Raw genomic sequence first — 18,265 nt, 5'->3', positions numbered from 1 at the left:
ATTCCAGCTGATAAAATTACCCCTGTTTCCCCATCCATTTCCTTGTGAATGCATTGTTAATCTGAAACCTGAGGACTGTAAATGATTGAAATTGTGTAACCAGAGTCTTTGCATAGCTGCTGCTGCTGCTTCTGTAACGTTTAACTGAGAAATGCATTTGAAGTGGTTTGTAACTGACTTTGCTAATGGTGAGCTCCCCAATCCCATTTTCATCTTTTTTCTACTGCTTGAAATCTTGTACAGCATTGATTTTTTTAAAAATTTTTTTGCAAACATTAAAAACCAAGAAATACCGTGCACCAAACAAATTAGACTGTCTTGAAATATCTAATTTAATAACATCTGTGGTGATATTAGTGTTCCTAATTGGACAGGAAAATACAGGAAATTTGATTGAAACCTGACTTTATTTTATAGTTCCTGCTGAAATTGAGTCTGAGAGGAAAGTGGGGTTTAGACTTTTATAGACTTCAGAGCTGCAAAGAGACCATTATAACCATCAAGTTTGACCCCCTGCATAATATAGACCATAAGATGTCAGACAACAGTTTTTGCTTCTAGCCCCAAATGGATCTGGTTTGACTCCTTCAGCTCTGGGATTTGCTGCGAGCAGTGGATGTTGGTCAGCAAACTCAAGTTGTGGATGGGAGGAGGGGGTGTGTTGACCATGTATTTTACTGGATTTCTGTGCATTGATGGGATTTGTGACACCCCCCACTCCCCCGTGCAACAGAGGACTAGAGGCCTGGGGTAGATCTGCTGCTTGAGTTTTGTGTAAAGGTTGGAAATGGAGGAGTAAAACCAAATTATCTTGGTGCTCCAAGAAAACACCAGTCCTGTGCTCATACCAAAGGGTAAATCTAGACCTAGTGTGGCAGGAATAATACTGACCTGGGGGGAATTTCATCCTCGAGTATTCCAGGGTTTAATCTGCCCTTCCTTTTGGAACAAGAAGGGATATTTCTGGGTTTCCCTGGTTTAAACACTGCTGCTGAGGTGATAGGAGTGTTGAAGTAACTTCTTTGCTAGTTGTCCTGCGTCTGCAAGGAATGGAGTCCTGCTTTGTCAGGCCTGGCAGCATCGCTGTCTTCAGGTGACTGCTTTTGAGTAAAAGAGCTGTGAAAAGCAAACTCTACTCTCCTGAAAGTGAATCCATCATACAGTGCAGCTAGGAAGGGTAGGATTTGGAGAACTTATTTTCAAACCTCACAAGGGCTGAACTGATGCTCTTGGGGTTGCCTCCAATCTTGCTTCTACTATAAACCGGTGGAAGGATAAGATCCGTGGTCAAGGTCCTGGTGTGTCCTGGAAGCATCGTTCACTTCTGAAGACCAAGTCCTGGCTCTGGTCCTTACAGACCGTTAGTTCTGGCTCAAGACTGTAAGGACAGTTGGCTCATGTTGGGAACAAGGCTTTCTGGCAAACCTGCCCGTTCTGCAACTCAATTTCCCCTTCCGATGTTACAACAGCATTTTCTTCTACTCTTTCTCATGCTAATTCACCCTTTGAGGTCTGCTTACACAGTTGAGTTGCAATTTTGATTGGGTCTGGCTGGAGACACTGCTACCAGGAGGCTGCTGAATGAGAACTGGGATCTGTATGTTTTTCAGGAGCAAAGAACATAAACATTTCCAGAAAAGCGAGCCCCTCTGATGTTTGCTTGTTGAGTGCGTAACCCCAAAGGCTATACGATCATGAGAAACAGTTTGTGTTTTGAACAGAATAAATCTGTGGCTTCTTCCTGTCTGGCCTGAAATACGCACCGATGAGGTGAGAGGTGGGCGGTTCGTCGTGAACCATGCGGGGGAAATACTTATAGGATGTCTTTTGTTAGAGTATTGGCAGTGCAACACTCGTTCTTTGGCTTTGTAATGGAAATCTGATATTTTTGGGTTAGTTCCTCACTTTACATGTTGCATTAAAGATCTCAATAGTTTCCTTTGTGAGCTTGTTTTGCTGAAGCTAGTTAATCATTTAAAAAGTTTTCCCCATCTCCCTCCACTTAAGGTCTGATGTAAATTGGACCTTCCTGTTCAGCTGAAAACTCTTTGCTGTGCTTTGCCTTAACTGGTTCTCTTCTTGGGGTATTCCACCCACAGCTGGTGGAGAGGAGCTTTTTTAATCAAGTGCTTAAAAGGAACAGTTAAGACATGACCAAATATATTACCTATTCCCAAACTTTCTGGTTAGGAAAATGAATGAGAAGCTTTTACTCTTGGTGTTTGTGAGATCTAAAAATTGTTTATTAAGGATGAAAATGTCAAACTGATCCCAAGGCAAATAACCTCCAAAATAAAGATCCAGTTGAATAAGTATTAGGCCTCTGATTTCTAATTTATACTGTCTGGCTCAAGGGGGGATGTGTATGGAGCAATTACAATTTTTTTTAATTATTTGCTGTGAAAAATTATTGGACTATAACTTTCAGGGTAAACTTCCTGCAAAGCTAAAGAACAAAATGTTGTGGAACTGCCTGTTACCCACGGATTGGGCATGTTAAAGGTGTAAGATGCTTGTCAGGTAATACTGTCTTAACTGGGAACAAAAATCGGAATTGGCCTCGAGCTCTGTACTTTGGAGAATGGCCCAAGATGGCTAACCTGCTTCTGCTAGCTGAGTTCCTCCTCCTCTGATGCCAAGAAACATGCTTCATTCTTGATCCATAAGCGTGCATGTGACTTAAGGCTATAGATATATTTGAACTAGCCCTATTTGCTACCTAGGTTCTTGCAGCAAAAATGGGTGTTTTGCCCAAATAGTTGCATTTCTTGGGTAATGCAGGAACAAAAAAAGAATATTCTGGCCACCTCTAAAAACTGTGAAAATATAACTGGTGATTAACTAGGGCTGAAGTTACCTGCAGGAAGGGGTGGGGGAAACAGATGCTGAAAGTCGTCTTTCCCCCCAGCCTCTTAGGCGTGTACAAAACATCATGGGGAAAGAAAGAAATCCTATAAGTGCACATACTGAAAATACTGTGGCATCGTATGTGGGTGCCTTTTAAGCTCTCAAGATAAGTAATTTATTCAAGATTTTTATGCAGTCAGTGGCAGATGAAGGAATTAGATCATTACTCTTTCATCTTCCATAAGAACAAGACCATCTTCCCCCCACTCCCGATTAAATTTTAAACTTTCATTCTCTGCTTAAGCCTTTCCAGAGTGAAAATGATCAAAGCATGAGATTAAAGACACATCCCGATCTGATGAGATTAGAATTTTTGACTGTTTCCTTATGCTTAAAAAAAAAAAAGCAAAGCATCTTTTTGGTATTTCCCCCCCTTAAATTTGATCAGAGTGAAGCTAACATGGGCTTGCTGGTCCGGTAGGAAATGGAACTCAATTTTACATTTTTTTAAACAATTTTACTGTATTAAAAATGACAGAGGTTAGAAACAAAGCTCTTATACTTTTATTGAACTGGAATTAGAAGTGACAGAAAATCATTTTGGTCCTAGTGCAGTAAATGTTATCACTAAAACATGTTCAGGGGAGATTAGGACAGTCTCTCAAGCACAGGAGACAAAAGTTCACAAAACAAGAAGTGATTTTGCTGTCCTTGTCTCGCAGCCGTTGTCTGTTCAGGAGACAAAAGTATTTCAGCTCTCAGGGATGCTGGACTTGGGGGGTGAGGGGAAGGCAGGTACCTCTCACAGAGCAGAGGTTGAGCCCAGGGAGGAGATGTTTCTCAAATCCAATGTTGAATAACGTTTGAATTCTCAAAGCAAATGTTGAGTATCAGTTAATGCTGATCGGAAACAAAAGGATGGAGCTGCTGTTATGGTTCCCCTGACCTTGGGAAGGTGGTGTCACCTCTCTGGGCTTGAGAGATAAGATGTAGCTGCCATAGGATGGATAGGAAAGAGCTCATTGTAAAAATGGGGGACCACTGCCAAGAGCATCCAAAGACCCAGAGAAATTTGCAGCCCCTTCTTGCTATAAAGCACAGTGGTGTGGCTCTTTCCAATATAATACAGCTGTTATTTATTACTGAGCCCATTCTCCCAGGAAAGTTTCTTCTGTCTGTGCACATTTTTAATTTTTTTTTTGTCCAAAGCAAACAAGTCAAATAAATATTATGCCCTTAATCAGAATTCTGTTGTTGTTTTCTAATTAATCTGTGTCAGTAGCTTGAATGTTTGTGTTAAATCATTTTCTTCATGAAAGCTTTTAATGAGGAAACAAATTGATTGGATTTTTACATACTGGATTCTTGCCACTAATGCCTATAGACCAACCCTTTGTTACACATCTTGCCTGTGAATGGGTCACTTTGTGGTTTATCCCCGAGCCTTGATCTGTTTCCAAAACTCGCCAGTGCTGTTCCCTTATTAAAATGACTCAGATGTCAACCCAAGATGTGCTCAAAGTGTGAGAGGTTAAGAAATCACAGAGCATTTTTTTTGGCATGGCCAGAAGTGGGCAGCGTGCATACTGCCCTCCGCGATGCTGTTGCTGTAAGGAAAGGTGTGAGATGAGGTTAAGAAAAGAGTCATAGAATAGAGTCATGGATAGCTTGGCTTGGAAGGGACCTTTAAAGGTCTTTAAGGTTGCAAAGCAAAAGGTCATGTAAACCTTTGCGTTTGGAGGGAGAGACCTGTCCCAATGGAAGGAAGTCGGGAGCCGTTGAAACCTTTCAAGAGAAAGATGTGAAGGAGATTCCTTGGGTAGCAGAGGATGTCGCAGGGGCCAGCCAGCATCTGTACGACTCGCAATTCCTCCTGAAGCTTCTTGCACAAAATCTGCGTTGACCACTTGCTGCGTTCCTGGCAGCACTTCTGGCATAATTCTCCCATCTGTCACTTATTCATCAGGCTGGAACAAATCATTAAGAAAATAATGTATACTTATGTCTGTCTTTTTTTGGTCTTTTAGGTACCACTTGGAATTTCTGCCCCGAGGTGAGTACAACCCAGGGGAAGGAGGGGTGAGTTCTCACTGTTATGAGCTTGGGGAGTAGGGAAGGGCTGGACATATGGCGGTTTCTATGCAAAGTCAACAAGGAGAAGAGCTTAAACTGAATATATAGCTGTGTGTGGCAGTTCTTAGGGGTGGAAAGGGGCAAAGCTGTGGTGAGGGCTATAGCAGGAGTTGGGCTTAGTATTCTTTCTGAGCAGCACAAGTCCATTTCTCCTTACCCTTGAGAGCAAATAATACAAAACTGTGTGGTGCTGACATAAACGTACTGTCTTGGAGAAGCCCAGGAAATTTTTCTGCCAAACTTCTGTCTCCAGAAAAGGCTTAAAGTTCGGAAAAGGCAGCAGAGTCCCATGGGCCATTGACCTGGGAGCAAAGACTGTTGGGTAACCTTCAGCAAGTTTCCTCCAGTCTCATTCTTTCATGTTAACCTGAACTCGAAACTGAATCACCCTCCAGGTGTAGACAAATGGTCAGGCTGTAAATTTTTCAGGACCGTGACCATCTCTTGTTATGTCTGTTAACAAGCTGGGAGATTCTGATTGTGACTTTGATCTTCATTTCCGCAATAATCAGGGTGATGATTTAAACTTTCCAGGGTGCCTGCAGGTCACAAGCTGTGTCAGTGGGTACTTCTGCATATTCGGGGCAATTGATGGATAGGTATTTGCTCAGAGCTGACCTGGAGCTCCTTTGACTCTGTATCACATCGGTGGAGCTCAGCTCTGATTCCGAATTTGGAGCGTTGGGTACAACCAGGCTGCAGCCAAGGCACGTGGTTTGTTGGGTTAGTCTTTTTTCCTTACACAGTGGTTGTGATACATGAACACAGACACAAGGATCTGCCGGTGTTCAAACAAGATGGGAGCTGGGGCCATAATAAAAATCCTTGCGAGTGTTCCAATTCGGCTAATCCTTCATTTACTCCAGGAATAAATTCCAGTATGTTACCTCCTCGATCAGGGCCCACTTCCAGCACATCCTGTCTGTCTGGCAGTGCAGAAATGTCAGAAATGCAGCAGCGTTGCAATTCCCACTAGAACAGTGTTATCACATTTTAATATGAGCCTCGGTGCAGCCTCGGTGCTTCTAATTGCTTTCAAACCATTGTTTTCATGCGTTTGGTTGATGAACCCAGCATCTGGCATCATTTGAGAAAGTACAACAGACAGCTGTGTTCAAAATTAAAAAAAAGTGAGAGAGGATTAGAACACATAAAAGGGCTCAAAATTAGATTTTTTTTTTTATTTTGAAAGTTCATACAATTTAAAGGGTGGAGGAGGGATGCTTTTGTTCTTTTGAAATATTCTTCATTCTTTTATAGAGTTGGAAGCCTAAATAATATTAGGAAGATTGGTTTGTAGAACTGTGTATAGCTTTGTAAATGAAGTGCCTAGCTTGCTTAAATGCCTCCTAGGAATTACTGTACAAGTGTTTGGGTCTTCAGGTATGTAGATATCTCCAAATGTGCCCCTATGTCATTTTGGTAACTGATAAAATTCAGAAAAAATGTAATAGGAAATAGGACAATTGGGAAGTGAAAACGTGGGCTCGGACATCACCTTGAGATCCTCAACTCCAGTTTGTGATACCAACTCCAGTTTGTGATACCTTGCTGGGGGAAGGAAAGGTGGTGATGAGAACTTGGTGTGCGCTGGATGGAAAAGAGCCAGAGAAACTATATCGTGGGGCTTGGTTTTAAAGAAAAAAAAAATCTCATGTGTCTGGACATATTGGTAAGAGGACTGGGGGGAAAAAAAAAAAAGACAACATAAATTAGCTGCCAAGCTGCACTCCCAGTGCATTTAACAGGCTGACATGGCAAAGGAAAAGGCTTCTTCTAAGAAGGTTTGGGATTTTCTTTGTAGTTAACAGCTTTCTAGAGGGGATAAGCACAACTTGTGACCACGTCTGGTAAAGACAGTTGTGCTCCTTGAACTCAGAGCCATGCTGAAGTCCCTGTGAAGACCAAAACCTCAGTAATTCCAGCTATCCCAACCTATTGGTTTCTAGTATTGGCTGGAATTAATAGAATTGGTTTTGATATCTCTCAGCAAGCAGAAAGTATATGATACGAGAGCATAGGTCGTCTTAAGGATAAGTTGGGTACACTAGTGCAGTTTCAGAAAGATGTAACTGAACAGAACATAAGATTTGCAGGATGAGTTGCTGGGCCCGATTCCTATGCGCCAAGTGATGTTGTTGACTGTAGTGCATAGCTGCAAATTATTTTTGCCTTCTTCCTTAGGTGCTCTTTGGGCAGAGCCCCAGGTTGACTTGTGTTTCCTTTTGGAGGAGGGCTGACTGCCGATGTGAAGCATTTTATACACTTAATACATTTTATGCATGCATGCCCTTGCTGTCTTGCAGCAAGCTCCCCTTTGTGGAAAGAGCTAAGGAAAGTTGGCAAAGAAAATCTGGAGAAGACCTGGGTCAGCTGTAGCCCTCCCCCAAGTTCCTTTCTGCTGTTTCTGTCTCTTTGCACACTTCAGTGCAGGGGAAATGTTGTTAGAAGACACGAGTGGTCTGAGGGAGTGGTGACAAGCCATTCTGGGGTACTGCAAGGCAATCCAACTTTAAATGGGAGAACAGGAAAACTGGAGGAAAGAGGTGAGTATTTGGGAAGAGAATGGAGGGACAGGGAGCAATGCAAAAGGAAGGATTAAAGAAGAAAAAGATGCACGTGTGGCTAAATAAGAGCTGTGGGTCAGGGCTGGAAGTTTGGCTTTGCTGGAATGGGAATTTGCCCTGAGTAACGTTGTTGTCACTGGTGCGTTTCTGCTGCTCCATTCCCAAACCCAAAAGGCAGGCGAAGATGGGCAAGTGTAAAAGACAATATGGCCACCGATAGAAGTGAGTTAGATTAAATCATTGATGTCTATACAGTATTTTGAGATACTCGGGAGCACGAGCTGCTTGAAGACACGGACCTTCAGAGATGGAGAAAATGTGGCTCTGCCCTCCCAGACAAGGGCTCCAGCCTGGGGCTGACAAAGAATTGTCCCTCCAAATTCTCCTGTGGGGCACCTGGGCCCTTCTGCGTGGCGTTGTCCCCCAGCAAGGCATTGCACAGAGAACTCAACTTCCATGTACTCGTTCACACTGAAAAACTCACGGTGGATGCAGTTGTAGGCAATGACTTTTTACTTTATTTTGAAGAAACCAACCCCAAATAGATGAATAAAACCAGATTTATTTTCACCAAGCTTATGATAACATTTTTGCTTTTTCCATCAAAAGTTTATCCCAAATGGTTTTGTCTCAAGTGCTACGTGAGTATTTTCTGAATAGTAGTGTTCCTCAAAATATCCTTAAGTAGTCAAAATGTGAGAGAGTGAGGATTGCTGTCCCCATTTATTAAACTTAGGAAAATTGAGGCTCAAGGAATGTGCTTAAGGTACCAGAGCATCTACAGGTGTGCCCAGGGATGGGGTCCAGGTTTACTGCTTCTCCCAGCTCTGCACCTTAACCCCAGAAAATGTCCCTGAAGCAGGGAACAATAAATATAAATGTGTGGCCGGAAGGTGGGGTAAGGGACAAGCTGGGATAAAATGTGACTTAAAAAGTGGGAGGCTTCATGTTCTGTAAAAGGATTAAGTAACAAACAATGTGGAAAGTCTTAGTAGGCCACTTATCTCATAGTATATACTATTTAGATGAAGTGTGTATCGTTTTACCTCTATTGGCCCTACTTACTTTGGCTCGGATGCTGAGTACTTCATGGGTCGCCGGTTGTTCTCGGGGTTGGATGTCGTAGCAGCGCACGAGGTGTGCGCGTACCCGAGGCGTGCGTGTAGTTTTCTTTCGTTAACTGGCATTATACAAAGGCCTCAAGTGTTAGATTTATGAAGTAGCTTTTCTATATAAAGCCTCAAATCTATTGAATTGAACTGAAGCGGAGCTGGATGGGAGACGGAACTGTGCATTTCCCTAAACCGCTGCTCCCTGGTATTGCATATTTGGTTCATGTAGTTATGACAAGTACAAGTAGCAAATCATTAAAGCAGCAAAAACACCATCTTTACTGTAAAGATCCCCTTTGAAGCTGCGGCAGAGTGTTCCTGAATTAATGGAGTGCATAGTGATTTTACTAAGTTTTATTTATAAAAAAACCTCTTTGCGTTCATGCCAAGAGTCTCCAGCTCAGTGGTAAGCAGGGTTCATACACAGAAACCTAGTCTAGATTTATGATGTGTTTGAAAACGCAAGGGAAAAAATATCGAATTAACAATATTTGTAACATATTGTTAAAATATCTATTCTATCGCCATGCGTGGAATTCCCCTCCTTTATAAACATGAGTGCCAGCTACAACCCTTGAAATGTCATAACACATACAGACAAAAAGAAAACAAAAAAACTTTTGTTAGAATGCCTTCTAAAGTCCAAGATGTGTTTGGGTGGTGTGTGGAACAGAGTTAATTAATGAAAAATAGAATATACACAAAGGCATATGTTCTTTAACTTAAAAAAGAAAAGCTTTAATATCAACACTTCTGACAGCTCCCTTTATCAGCGCTGAAGCTTTGCTTCCTGCAGCTCTGAGCATGCAGTTCTTTGCCTCCGTGTATGTATTATATCCTGGGCAAACTAATCTGCGTAGAGACAGTTTTTGCATTGAAATCCCTCCTGTTTCATAGTTTTGCAAACTGAGCAGCTGCACAGCTTTGCTTTTACATGGACTTATAAATTATTCTGCTACCTAAGGTATTGTGCACAAATTTTGGAGGCAAGTAAAGATTATGGGAGAAAACAGAATGCTCTGCTTGGAAAAATGTCATAGGTAGGAGGCTTGCGTTTGGGCTCTGGGAAGGGCTGTATGGAGCTATATTTTCATTTTTATTTACATATATACATAGAAAAATCCAGAGGTATGTATAACTTTGAAACTTGCTATTGCATTTTGAGTGTTCAAAACAGAAACCAAGCTCCCCCTTATTATGAAGCTTTGAAATCTTTTAAAAACCTGGGAGTCTGGGCCAAGGGCTGCAACAGCCCATGCAGCACCCTTCAGCTGGAGAGGACAAGAAAACTTGGCAGAGCACTTGAGTGTGCTGACATCCAGCCTTGTCCCAACATGGGGCTGGGAGGAGGAAGCCTCTCGACCCAGACTGCTCCAGTGAGCGCCCTCGAACGCAGCTCTGTAGTGGTCAGAAATAGGTTCAGCGGGTTGCGAGCGCACAGTAATTAAAGGGGAGGTGTTTACCCTTGATTGAAATTCATATTGCTATAGCACAAGGAAATACAAAAGGCCTTTTCTGCATTTCTTGAAAATGTTAGGCAGTTTTTTTCTTTTTGGGTGTGTTCGTTGCATGAAACGAGGGGAGGAGAAAGGAAAAGCCTCCAAGAATAAACATGTCAATTGATGAAAAAAAGATTGGGTTTGCTGTTATCAAGCTTTACACGGAGCTAGTAAATGAAGAACTTGCAGAATTTGTAATAGGATTGAAAGACCAGGTAACAGCAGCTAGCAGTTTGGCTGGGTTATTCTGCGGTTAATGCCAAAACTTTCATGACCTTTATTGAGGAGAATTAGGTTAATGGGGAGGGCTTTTTGAACTCCTTTTAAACCAGCCCCTTGATTTAAAACTTCTTACAAACTTGAGGAAAGTTTCCTGGTTTGGATTACTAGGTGCTTCTTGGAGATCTCTACCTCATTAATCAAAGTGTTCAAGTTACTGAGTCACCCATAGTCCTTTGAAACCCATCCGAATTGTAACACCTTGGGGCAGAGCTTGCCCTCTTTGTTCACATCTAGCAGTGTCTTGTGCTCCCCTCGTCGGGGAAGTTCAGAGTACACCAGACTCTTAAGAATAAAGCAATGCACCATAACGAAGAAGGTGTAAAAATGTCAGTAAAGATGCTAAATATACAGCAGTTTGGGGAGCCCCAGCAAGTTAAATATTAACAAGTTCTATTGCTCTCACTTTGGTCAGTTAATAAAATACTCTAATTATTAGATTGCCTAAATTGCCTGATGTGCAGCTTTGGAGATAGAGAGCCTTCTCAAATGAACCCTCTGTGTTTTCTGAACTTGTTTGCCTAATAGGAATGTGCTGCAGCTTTCTTTTTATAAAGAAATCTCAGGGGTTATTGTAATGTGCTTAGATGAACGCGCAGCCCAGGCATTGCTCTGTGCTCATGCAGAACAGAAGAACGTTCAAGAAATTGCCCCACTGGGGATAGAGCATGAGAGTGTTCACGTACACCATCACCTGAGCTTTCTCACAGCGGGTAATAGACCCTCCTGCTCCACAAAAGTGGGGAAAAAGGATGCAAATTCTCTCTTTTGGCCATTAAGACATTTTGGAGCCCTTAGGAAAAGGAGTGCCCTGCTGTATACCTTTGAGCCTTGCTGGGGAGCGGGGAGATCGGTGCCCTCTGCATCCATAGCCCTCGCTAAGCGGGAGCAGGTTTGGGAGTGCAGCGCTGGGTCCTGACTCCTGGGTCTTCCAAACCTTCAGCCAGTTCAACTCTGGAGTTTTGAGTCTCTCTTCCCCCCTCTCCCCACAATGACTTCTGCGTTGCTTTGGTTTGCAGAGCAGTAACCCCATCCAAATCATCTGCAAAGTAGTATTTCTGCCCTTTAGTCAGAATCCATCCCGAAACACGACTGTAAAATCATCCTTTGCGTTATCATAAGTGCCTAATGGGCATCTCCTCCAGTCCCTAGAGTGCCTATTGCTCCTGCCTTTGCATTCGCTGTCTGTACTCATTTTTTCTTAACAGTGAAAATTGCCGCAGATACGGGCAAGACAGCCTCCTTGTGTCTTGTCATTGGAATATGCTCGCTAAACTCCAGCTCCCTCATGGGTTAGTTCTGTTTATTCCTTGTTCGCTTGGAAGGGTTTCGGCTAAGAAAATATGCTGAATCTACTGACACTGCAATGGACGTTACTCAAAACTATTTGGCCTGTGTAGTCTCCTTTTTGGTGCCAATGATGTTGACATCTTTTTTTTTAGATCCCAGACTGTATTTTCAGAACTGTTCGTTAATTGTTGCCCTGCACAAGCGTGGAGTCTGGCTTCACAGACACTGTTTTGCTGTGTTCCTAGCAGAGCTGGTACCTCAGAAGATGAACCAAAGGGCAGATTTGTGATCTTCCTCTGCCTCAGTATCCCCATCCTTTAAACGAAGACCTTCTCTCTTCAAAGAGGCTCACGAGGAATAATTTATTAGTGGACAGAAATACAAACTGTTGGTAGCTTTAGGCTGGTTTTGCTCACGTTGGACAGGCTTTGTATTTCATTGATGCGTTACCGGGTCATAAAAGAAAGAATAAATCTTGTTTACTTGTTTACATCCCGTGGGAATCTTCTGCTGCGCTGGGTTTCAGGCTTGTTCCTAGCAAGACCGAACTGTGCTGTGCTTCCCCTGTCAGGCAGCTGTTCTGTGTAGCTGCTGCCCACTTGAGAGGCAGAATATGCAGTGCCTTTCCTGAAAGGGTGCCAAGGATTGCGAGAGAGGAGCTGGAGGGAGGAAGCTAGAGGGGGAGGGAGGGAGAGAGAGAGCAAACACACAGTGAGAAAAGGAAGAGAAAACTGGAGAGGAGAGGAGAGCTCAGCTGGGGAATGACACAAGGGGCTGGTAGGGGATTGGAAATTACGGAGTAATGGGAGAGATGTAGGGTGAGCTCAGCAGCTTCTTGTCTTCCCCCCCTGTGGGCTTGGGGGGATACCTAGGCCCCCCAACCTCATCCGCTCTTGGGATTCATGAGAATGAGCTTTGCTGTCTTACAGAGCAGCCCTGCCAAAGTCGTCTTTTGGGCAAGGCTTGCAAGTTGCAAACTTCTTGAATGTCATTTGTGGGGTGGCCTTTTTGGTGTATGAGTAGGACTTGGGTTTTCTATTGCTGTTGCTTGCTTTTTTCCTTTTAAGAAATAAACCCATAATCAGTTGTGGGAAGACTGGTTTGAATATCTGCATATCAGATTAAAGGTCTACAAATTAATAACTTCCAGGTTATTTATCGTTTTGTATAATCATGAAGTTTCCTTGCAACGTGGCAGGGAGCGAAAATAATTTAACCCCAGCCTGCTCTGAGCTTCTCAGCCTCCTTTGGGTTTATTTGCTCAAAGCCGAGAGTGGCAAAACTTGAGGTCCTTTTGGGCGTGATAAAATACTTGGGCCCGTTGTAGGGATTTGATTTTTTTTTTTTTTTTTTTTTTTTTCCCTTTCCCCTGACAACAGGAGTAGGTTTTGCACCCCAGAAAGCTTTAGGGGTGGCATTGCCCGGCTTCTGCCTGATGGACTTGATGAACCCCAGGCAGGTTGCTGCCTTTTTCTCCCCATCCGCCGGGCAGGATTTCTGTCTGTGTGGAGGTGGCCGCGCATCCCCCGGCTGATGCTGCGCGCTGCAGCCCGACCTGCTGGGCACACGGGATCATTGCAGCCCCGAAATCCGCCACGAGCAGCCAACGAGCCTTCTGCAAAAGAGCTTTCCACTTTCTACTTGGTTTTTAACATAAGTGGCATTTTTAGTGGTCCATTAATTTGCTTTACTACATGTAATTAGCAAAAACTGGGTACTGAGTGAACAAAATTAGGCTTGGACCGGATTCACTTGTCAGCCAGCCAAGACCTGTTTGGGTCGACATTTCTAAAACAATGATAAATCGGCTCCTCCTGCATGCAAGGAGGTCCCTTGCTTTGCTTTTGACCCTATTGCCGTGAGGTAGACCTGTCCCACTGATAAAACACAGCGTAAGCAGAGACGGGTCCTGTTCTCACCATGGCCTTGTTTGCCTCGTGAGCCAGGGACAAAGTTATTTTCCTTCTGTGCATGATCTCCACATCTAAGAAAATATTTATTAAGTGGGATAAATACTTTGAGATCTGTAGATAAAGAAATTTCTCTTGTAGTTTGTTAACAATAGCACCGTTGTTGGTACAGCCCGGGGAGGGGAGCACGGACGCGTATGTGTATCACAGTGGTGTGCAATAGAAAATGTGGGATTTTCAGGCAAATATAACATTACCCAGGCACTGGCAGTATAAGGAAGTCAATAGGCTGTATGAAGAAGGTGCAGAAAACCTGCATCCACCAAAACCTCAGCTATTCGCATATTAATCACAGGGGCTAACCACACAGATCCAAATGGGTGCTTAGGAGCCGATGAAGCCTTTAAGGCATTCAAAAAAGAAACACCATACATTTTCTAGCACATAAATGTGTTTAAAAAGGTATATAATTTATAATAGCAATGTTGACAGAGCTTTAACTACATTACAAAAGCTAAACTATAATATATTTACATGTGAGCAGTACTTACTGTGTGGGTGCATCTCTGTTGATGTGTTTCCATGTGATTCTCCATAATTTCAGCAAGTGATTGTAGTAAGGATATTAAACCATAGTATTGATAATACTTTTACAGCTCTGCTTTGGGAAATGCATTACTGCTAAATTAGTCCCTGAAAATCTAGAGATATTAACACTGTCGAGCATGAAGGCAGATGGGATTTGGATCAGAGACCTTTATTTGTAGTATGATACTAAGGAGTCATTACTTTAAAGCAGGAACTTCGTTTCCTTGAATATTAACTCAAGTTGGGGATTTTACTTCCGCTTTGGCATGAACAAGCTTATCATAAAAGCGTAAATGGAACTTGCTTGGTATTGATTTTTCTTATGCTCTAAAAAGATGCTTAATGAAACTCTAGGTACCTAGATAAAGACCTTCACTGAATGCAAAGTAAGCTTAATTGCAGTTCTTTTAACAAGCTACTGGAGATGATTTTTTTTTTTTCTGCTACAAAGCCCTTTCACCTATTTAAATTGTTTCTCTTCCTGTGTGTGCCAGGATGCATTAATTCAGCTTTCCCCCCCACCCCCATGAGAGGCAAACTGCAGCTTAAAGAAAGGAAAACTTCTTTGCCAGTTCACGTGCAGAAAAAATTTCAGTCTCGGGGAACTTGATTTTTGAGTTCTCGGTAAGAGGTTTTAGTCTTAAAAGAAAGTAACTGTCCTTCCCCCGCTGCTGCAGAAGGGGAGATGGGCATGGAGGCACGTTCTGACACCTCACAACAGAATTGTAGCAAAATTAGAATCTGAACTGAGGTTTTTCTAGCATTTGTCCTAAGACCTGTCATCTGCCAGATCCTGCAACTATGCCAGAGCAGAGGCAGGACTGTTACTTTTACCCTCCAGGATTGCAAGCCCCAAAGCAAATAGGACGGGTAGGTTCAGATTATTCCCTTCCTTGCCGAGAGCAGCGTTTGCGTTCTTGAGGTTGTGGAGAACGAAGCAACAGTGTGTTCCCTGATCATGGTGACTCTTTTTCCTGTAGGTCCTGCTTGTGCTGCTTGCTCGGAGCCCTGTTATGCTTAATTAGGTTCTTTTAATTCCCCTCGTAGTAATTTTTTTTTTTCTCCTCCAATGCAGGGGGTCTGCCCGAGGCTGCGTCTCTGCCTGATGCCAGGTCTGCGTGATGTCCGTGGGTCCTGCAGGGACCTGGTGTGACTGATGTGACCTGCCTGACGCTGCTGTCCAAAGTCACTGCGCTCTGAATTGCCACCCCCTCTGCTGCTGGGGACACCCCCGTCACCAGAGACACAATCTGTCCCTTCTGCAATTTACTCAAAGGCAATACATATAAAGCATGATATCTGTGTTAATTACATAGAATGCCTTCAAGCCCCTCTTTCTGCTGCTGCGCAAGAAACTGTTTCCACAGAAAATGTCAGATGGCTAAAAGATGGCATAATTTCTTTTTTTTTTTTTTTTTTTTTCTGTGCCACAACTATCACGAGGCAAGAAAGCCGGATATTTAGCACACTTGGGGGTAGCCAAACAGTGCCAGGGGAGTCCGTGGATGAGGTGTAAGCCCAAGAAACCTCTTGCTCTTTCCCTTAGAGTCAATCTTGCTGTTGTTCATGCTCCAAAGAGCGATAAGTTGGGGAATTTTGCTGAGGGTTTGAGTAGGAAGATAGAGCAGCTTTGCGTCAGGTGCAGAGTAATTATTTGCTGGGGTTCTGTGCTATTTGGTTTTTATTCCCTGTGTTTTCATTAAAAGCTAATGAGTTTTTTCTTCATTCAGAACAATAGCTTGGCCCCTGACAAGTTGTTGGTTATTTTTTCTGCTTGGACTCAACTAGCTGTTGCTGCTCCATAAACTTTATGGAGAAGTGGATTAGAGCACAAGAAGTTCTCATAATGCAAATCCAAATGGAAAGGCAATAGGATTTGTTTTAAGTAGTTATGTCTGCAGAGTTTTTGTTGATCTTGTTTTTGTTACAGAAACTATAGGTGGTGTTTGAAAATATTCCTAATGCTAAACCAAACAAAATGCCTTTGTTTGTATTGATTTGTGTTGCAGCAGCTCACACAATTTGGAGTCCCACTGTGCTTGGCATGCTACATGTATGTACATACTGCAGCCTGGGTATATTTGAGTGGGTTATGGGAGCTTGGACGAACACGTGAAACCCCAGTTTCCATTCCTGTGTGGGGACAGCAAGAAAGAGCACATTTGTGGTGACAACCCCCCCGTATGATATTTCATGCCTGGGAATTATTCTGCCGAAACAGAAACCTGTGGCTTGATTCTTCCCCGTGGTTGATGTGTGTAACAGCTTCTCCTGCTGTTAAAGCCAGTGACTTATTCTTGCAAGTAACTTTCCTGATTGGGCCCTTGTTCTTGTTCCAAATGGTTTACTGCAGCCATGCACCGATGCGTGAGCCGTGCCTCCCCGGCGCGGCGGCTGCACCGTGCCACGCTGCCTCCTGCTAGTCGGAAACCAGAAACAGTTTGCTCGTTATCGCAATAATCCTGCACCTGTATCTCGTTATAGGGGACCACCTGTTACCTTGGTGTGTGTTTGAAAAGCTGGGTTTAATACGGTGCAGTTTGGTTGAAAGAAAATGTTCTTTTTAAGGGGCTGAACGGGCTTACGGAAACTGTCTTATAATGCTGGCATCTTCGCATCACTGCAGATAGTCGAGCCCGCAACGCTGCAGCACGGCACGGAGGAAGGATCCTCATTAGAATGAACGCTGTGTTTTCCTACGACACCGAGTTGCTGTTTGGTAGCAGCTTTTTATATAGGCTTTTTAGAGCCTTTTTATTTGAGGATCTCGAAGTGCTACAGTAAAACAGGGAAGAAACATCCCCTTGTCACACACAACTGAGCAAAGCGCTGAAATGACTTCTCCAAGGTCAGGCGGTCAGTGGTGTGCTCATGGATGCGCTCCACTTCCCAGAGTCTGGCCAGCGGAGCGGGGGATTTCAGTCTTTGCTTTTTAACCCCTCATTGTTCTTTTTTTTTTTTTTCCTCATGGAGGTGCGTGCATGAATTTCAGTTTGTTGTAGCGTAGAGGAACGTGCTTTGCTTACTTTTCATGACCGAGAAGCGGTCGGTGGATGGAAGACTACTGCAGTACTGCCGCTGCTGATGTCTGATCCTGCAGGAGGGATCCGAGCCTGCCCTTTTGGGCCAGGGACCTGCAGCTTGTTTCTTGGCATGAGAGATTAGCGACGCAGATGTTAAGTTATGCACCTCCCCAAAAGGAGAAAAGTTATTTTCTGAATTTCCTTTTTCTCCGGAATTTGATGTTCCGCACTGCGTGCTGGGATGACTGTTGGAAGCAAGTGAGCATAAAGCTGGGAAAAGATTTGATTGTTTCTTGGGTTCTTCCCCTGTTAGGAAAGTTGTAATGGCTTAAAGGGTGAACTGCCAGGGATCCCCCGGTTCTGTCATTGACTCCCGTAGGTCTTTGGTAAATCGCAAAGTCAAATCTTCAATCAGTTTTTCAAGACCTTTGAGCTTACAATATCAGCAAGACTATCGTAGTGTCTGGCACCCAGTGTGATTTGTTTTTTAAGGAACTGATCTGTGGGAGGACAATCTTGTGAGTGTTATGTTCTTCACAGCCAGACTATTCCTTTTGGTGAAGAACTGAAGTTTTCTTGAAAATGTGCCCTTGAATGCAGAAGCCTGGGGTCTCTGAGAGCTTCACGCTCAGAGAAAGCAAGGGAAGGTTGCAACCTGGGATGCTGAAAATAAACCACATCCAAAATATTGTGTCACGTCTTTCTGCAGCTGGAGACTTCATGGCATCTCCACTGTGTTTCTTGGTGGGAGGAAGAGCATTGTAAACCTCTGTTCCAGGCCTTGGTACACTTTCATCAGTGCTTGATTTAAACTGTGGGGCACAGTTCCTCTGTTTGCTGAGATAAAACTTGTTTATAGTGTTTGAACACAATTAACATCAGCTGAAAACTCACCTTTCTTGCTGTTTGTTGTGTGTTGAATGAGTAAGCAGCTGTCTTTACCTCTGTTATCAGCAGTCTGGGATGTGTGTATTCAGGAAATGCAAGGCAAAAGCTTGAAAGACCACTTTTTTCCTT

General features: G+C 43.4%; 1 protein-coding gene across 1 annotated transcript in view; it reads left to right on the top strand.

Moving 5' to 3' along the window:
- Positions 1-18,265, top strand: part of SKAP1 (src kinase associated phosphoprotein 1) — a 158,207-nt gene that overhangs the window by 12,296 nt on the left and 127,646 nt on the right. The window contains exon 3 of the mRNA XM_030023616.2: positions 4,875-4,900. Within this exon, the coding sequence (XP_029879476.1) occupies positions 4,875-4,900 (26 nt within the window). The remainder of the gene's footprint in view (positions 1-4,874; positions 4,901-18,265) is intronic.

Source organism: Aquila chrysaetos, chromosome 8, assembly GCF_900496995.4.
Source record: "Aquila chrysaetos chrysaetos chromosome 8, bAquChr1.4, whole genome shotgun sequence".
Lineage (NCBI taxonomy): Eukaryota > Metazoa > Chordata > Aves > Accipitriformes > Accipitridae > Aquila > Aquila chrysaetos.
The sequence above is the reverse complement of the archived record's forward strand: the minus strand, read 5'-3'. Positions and strand labels throughout refer to the sequence as shown.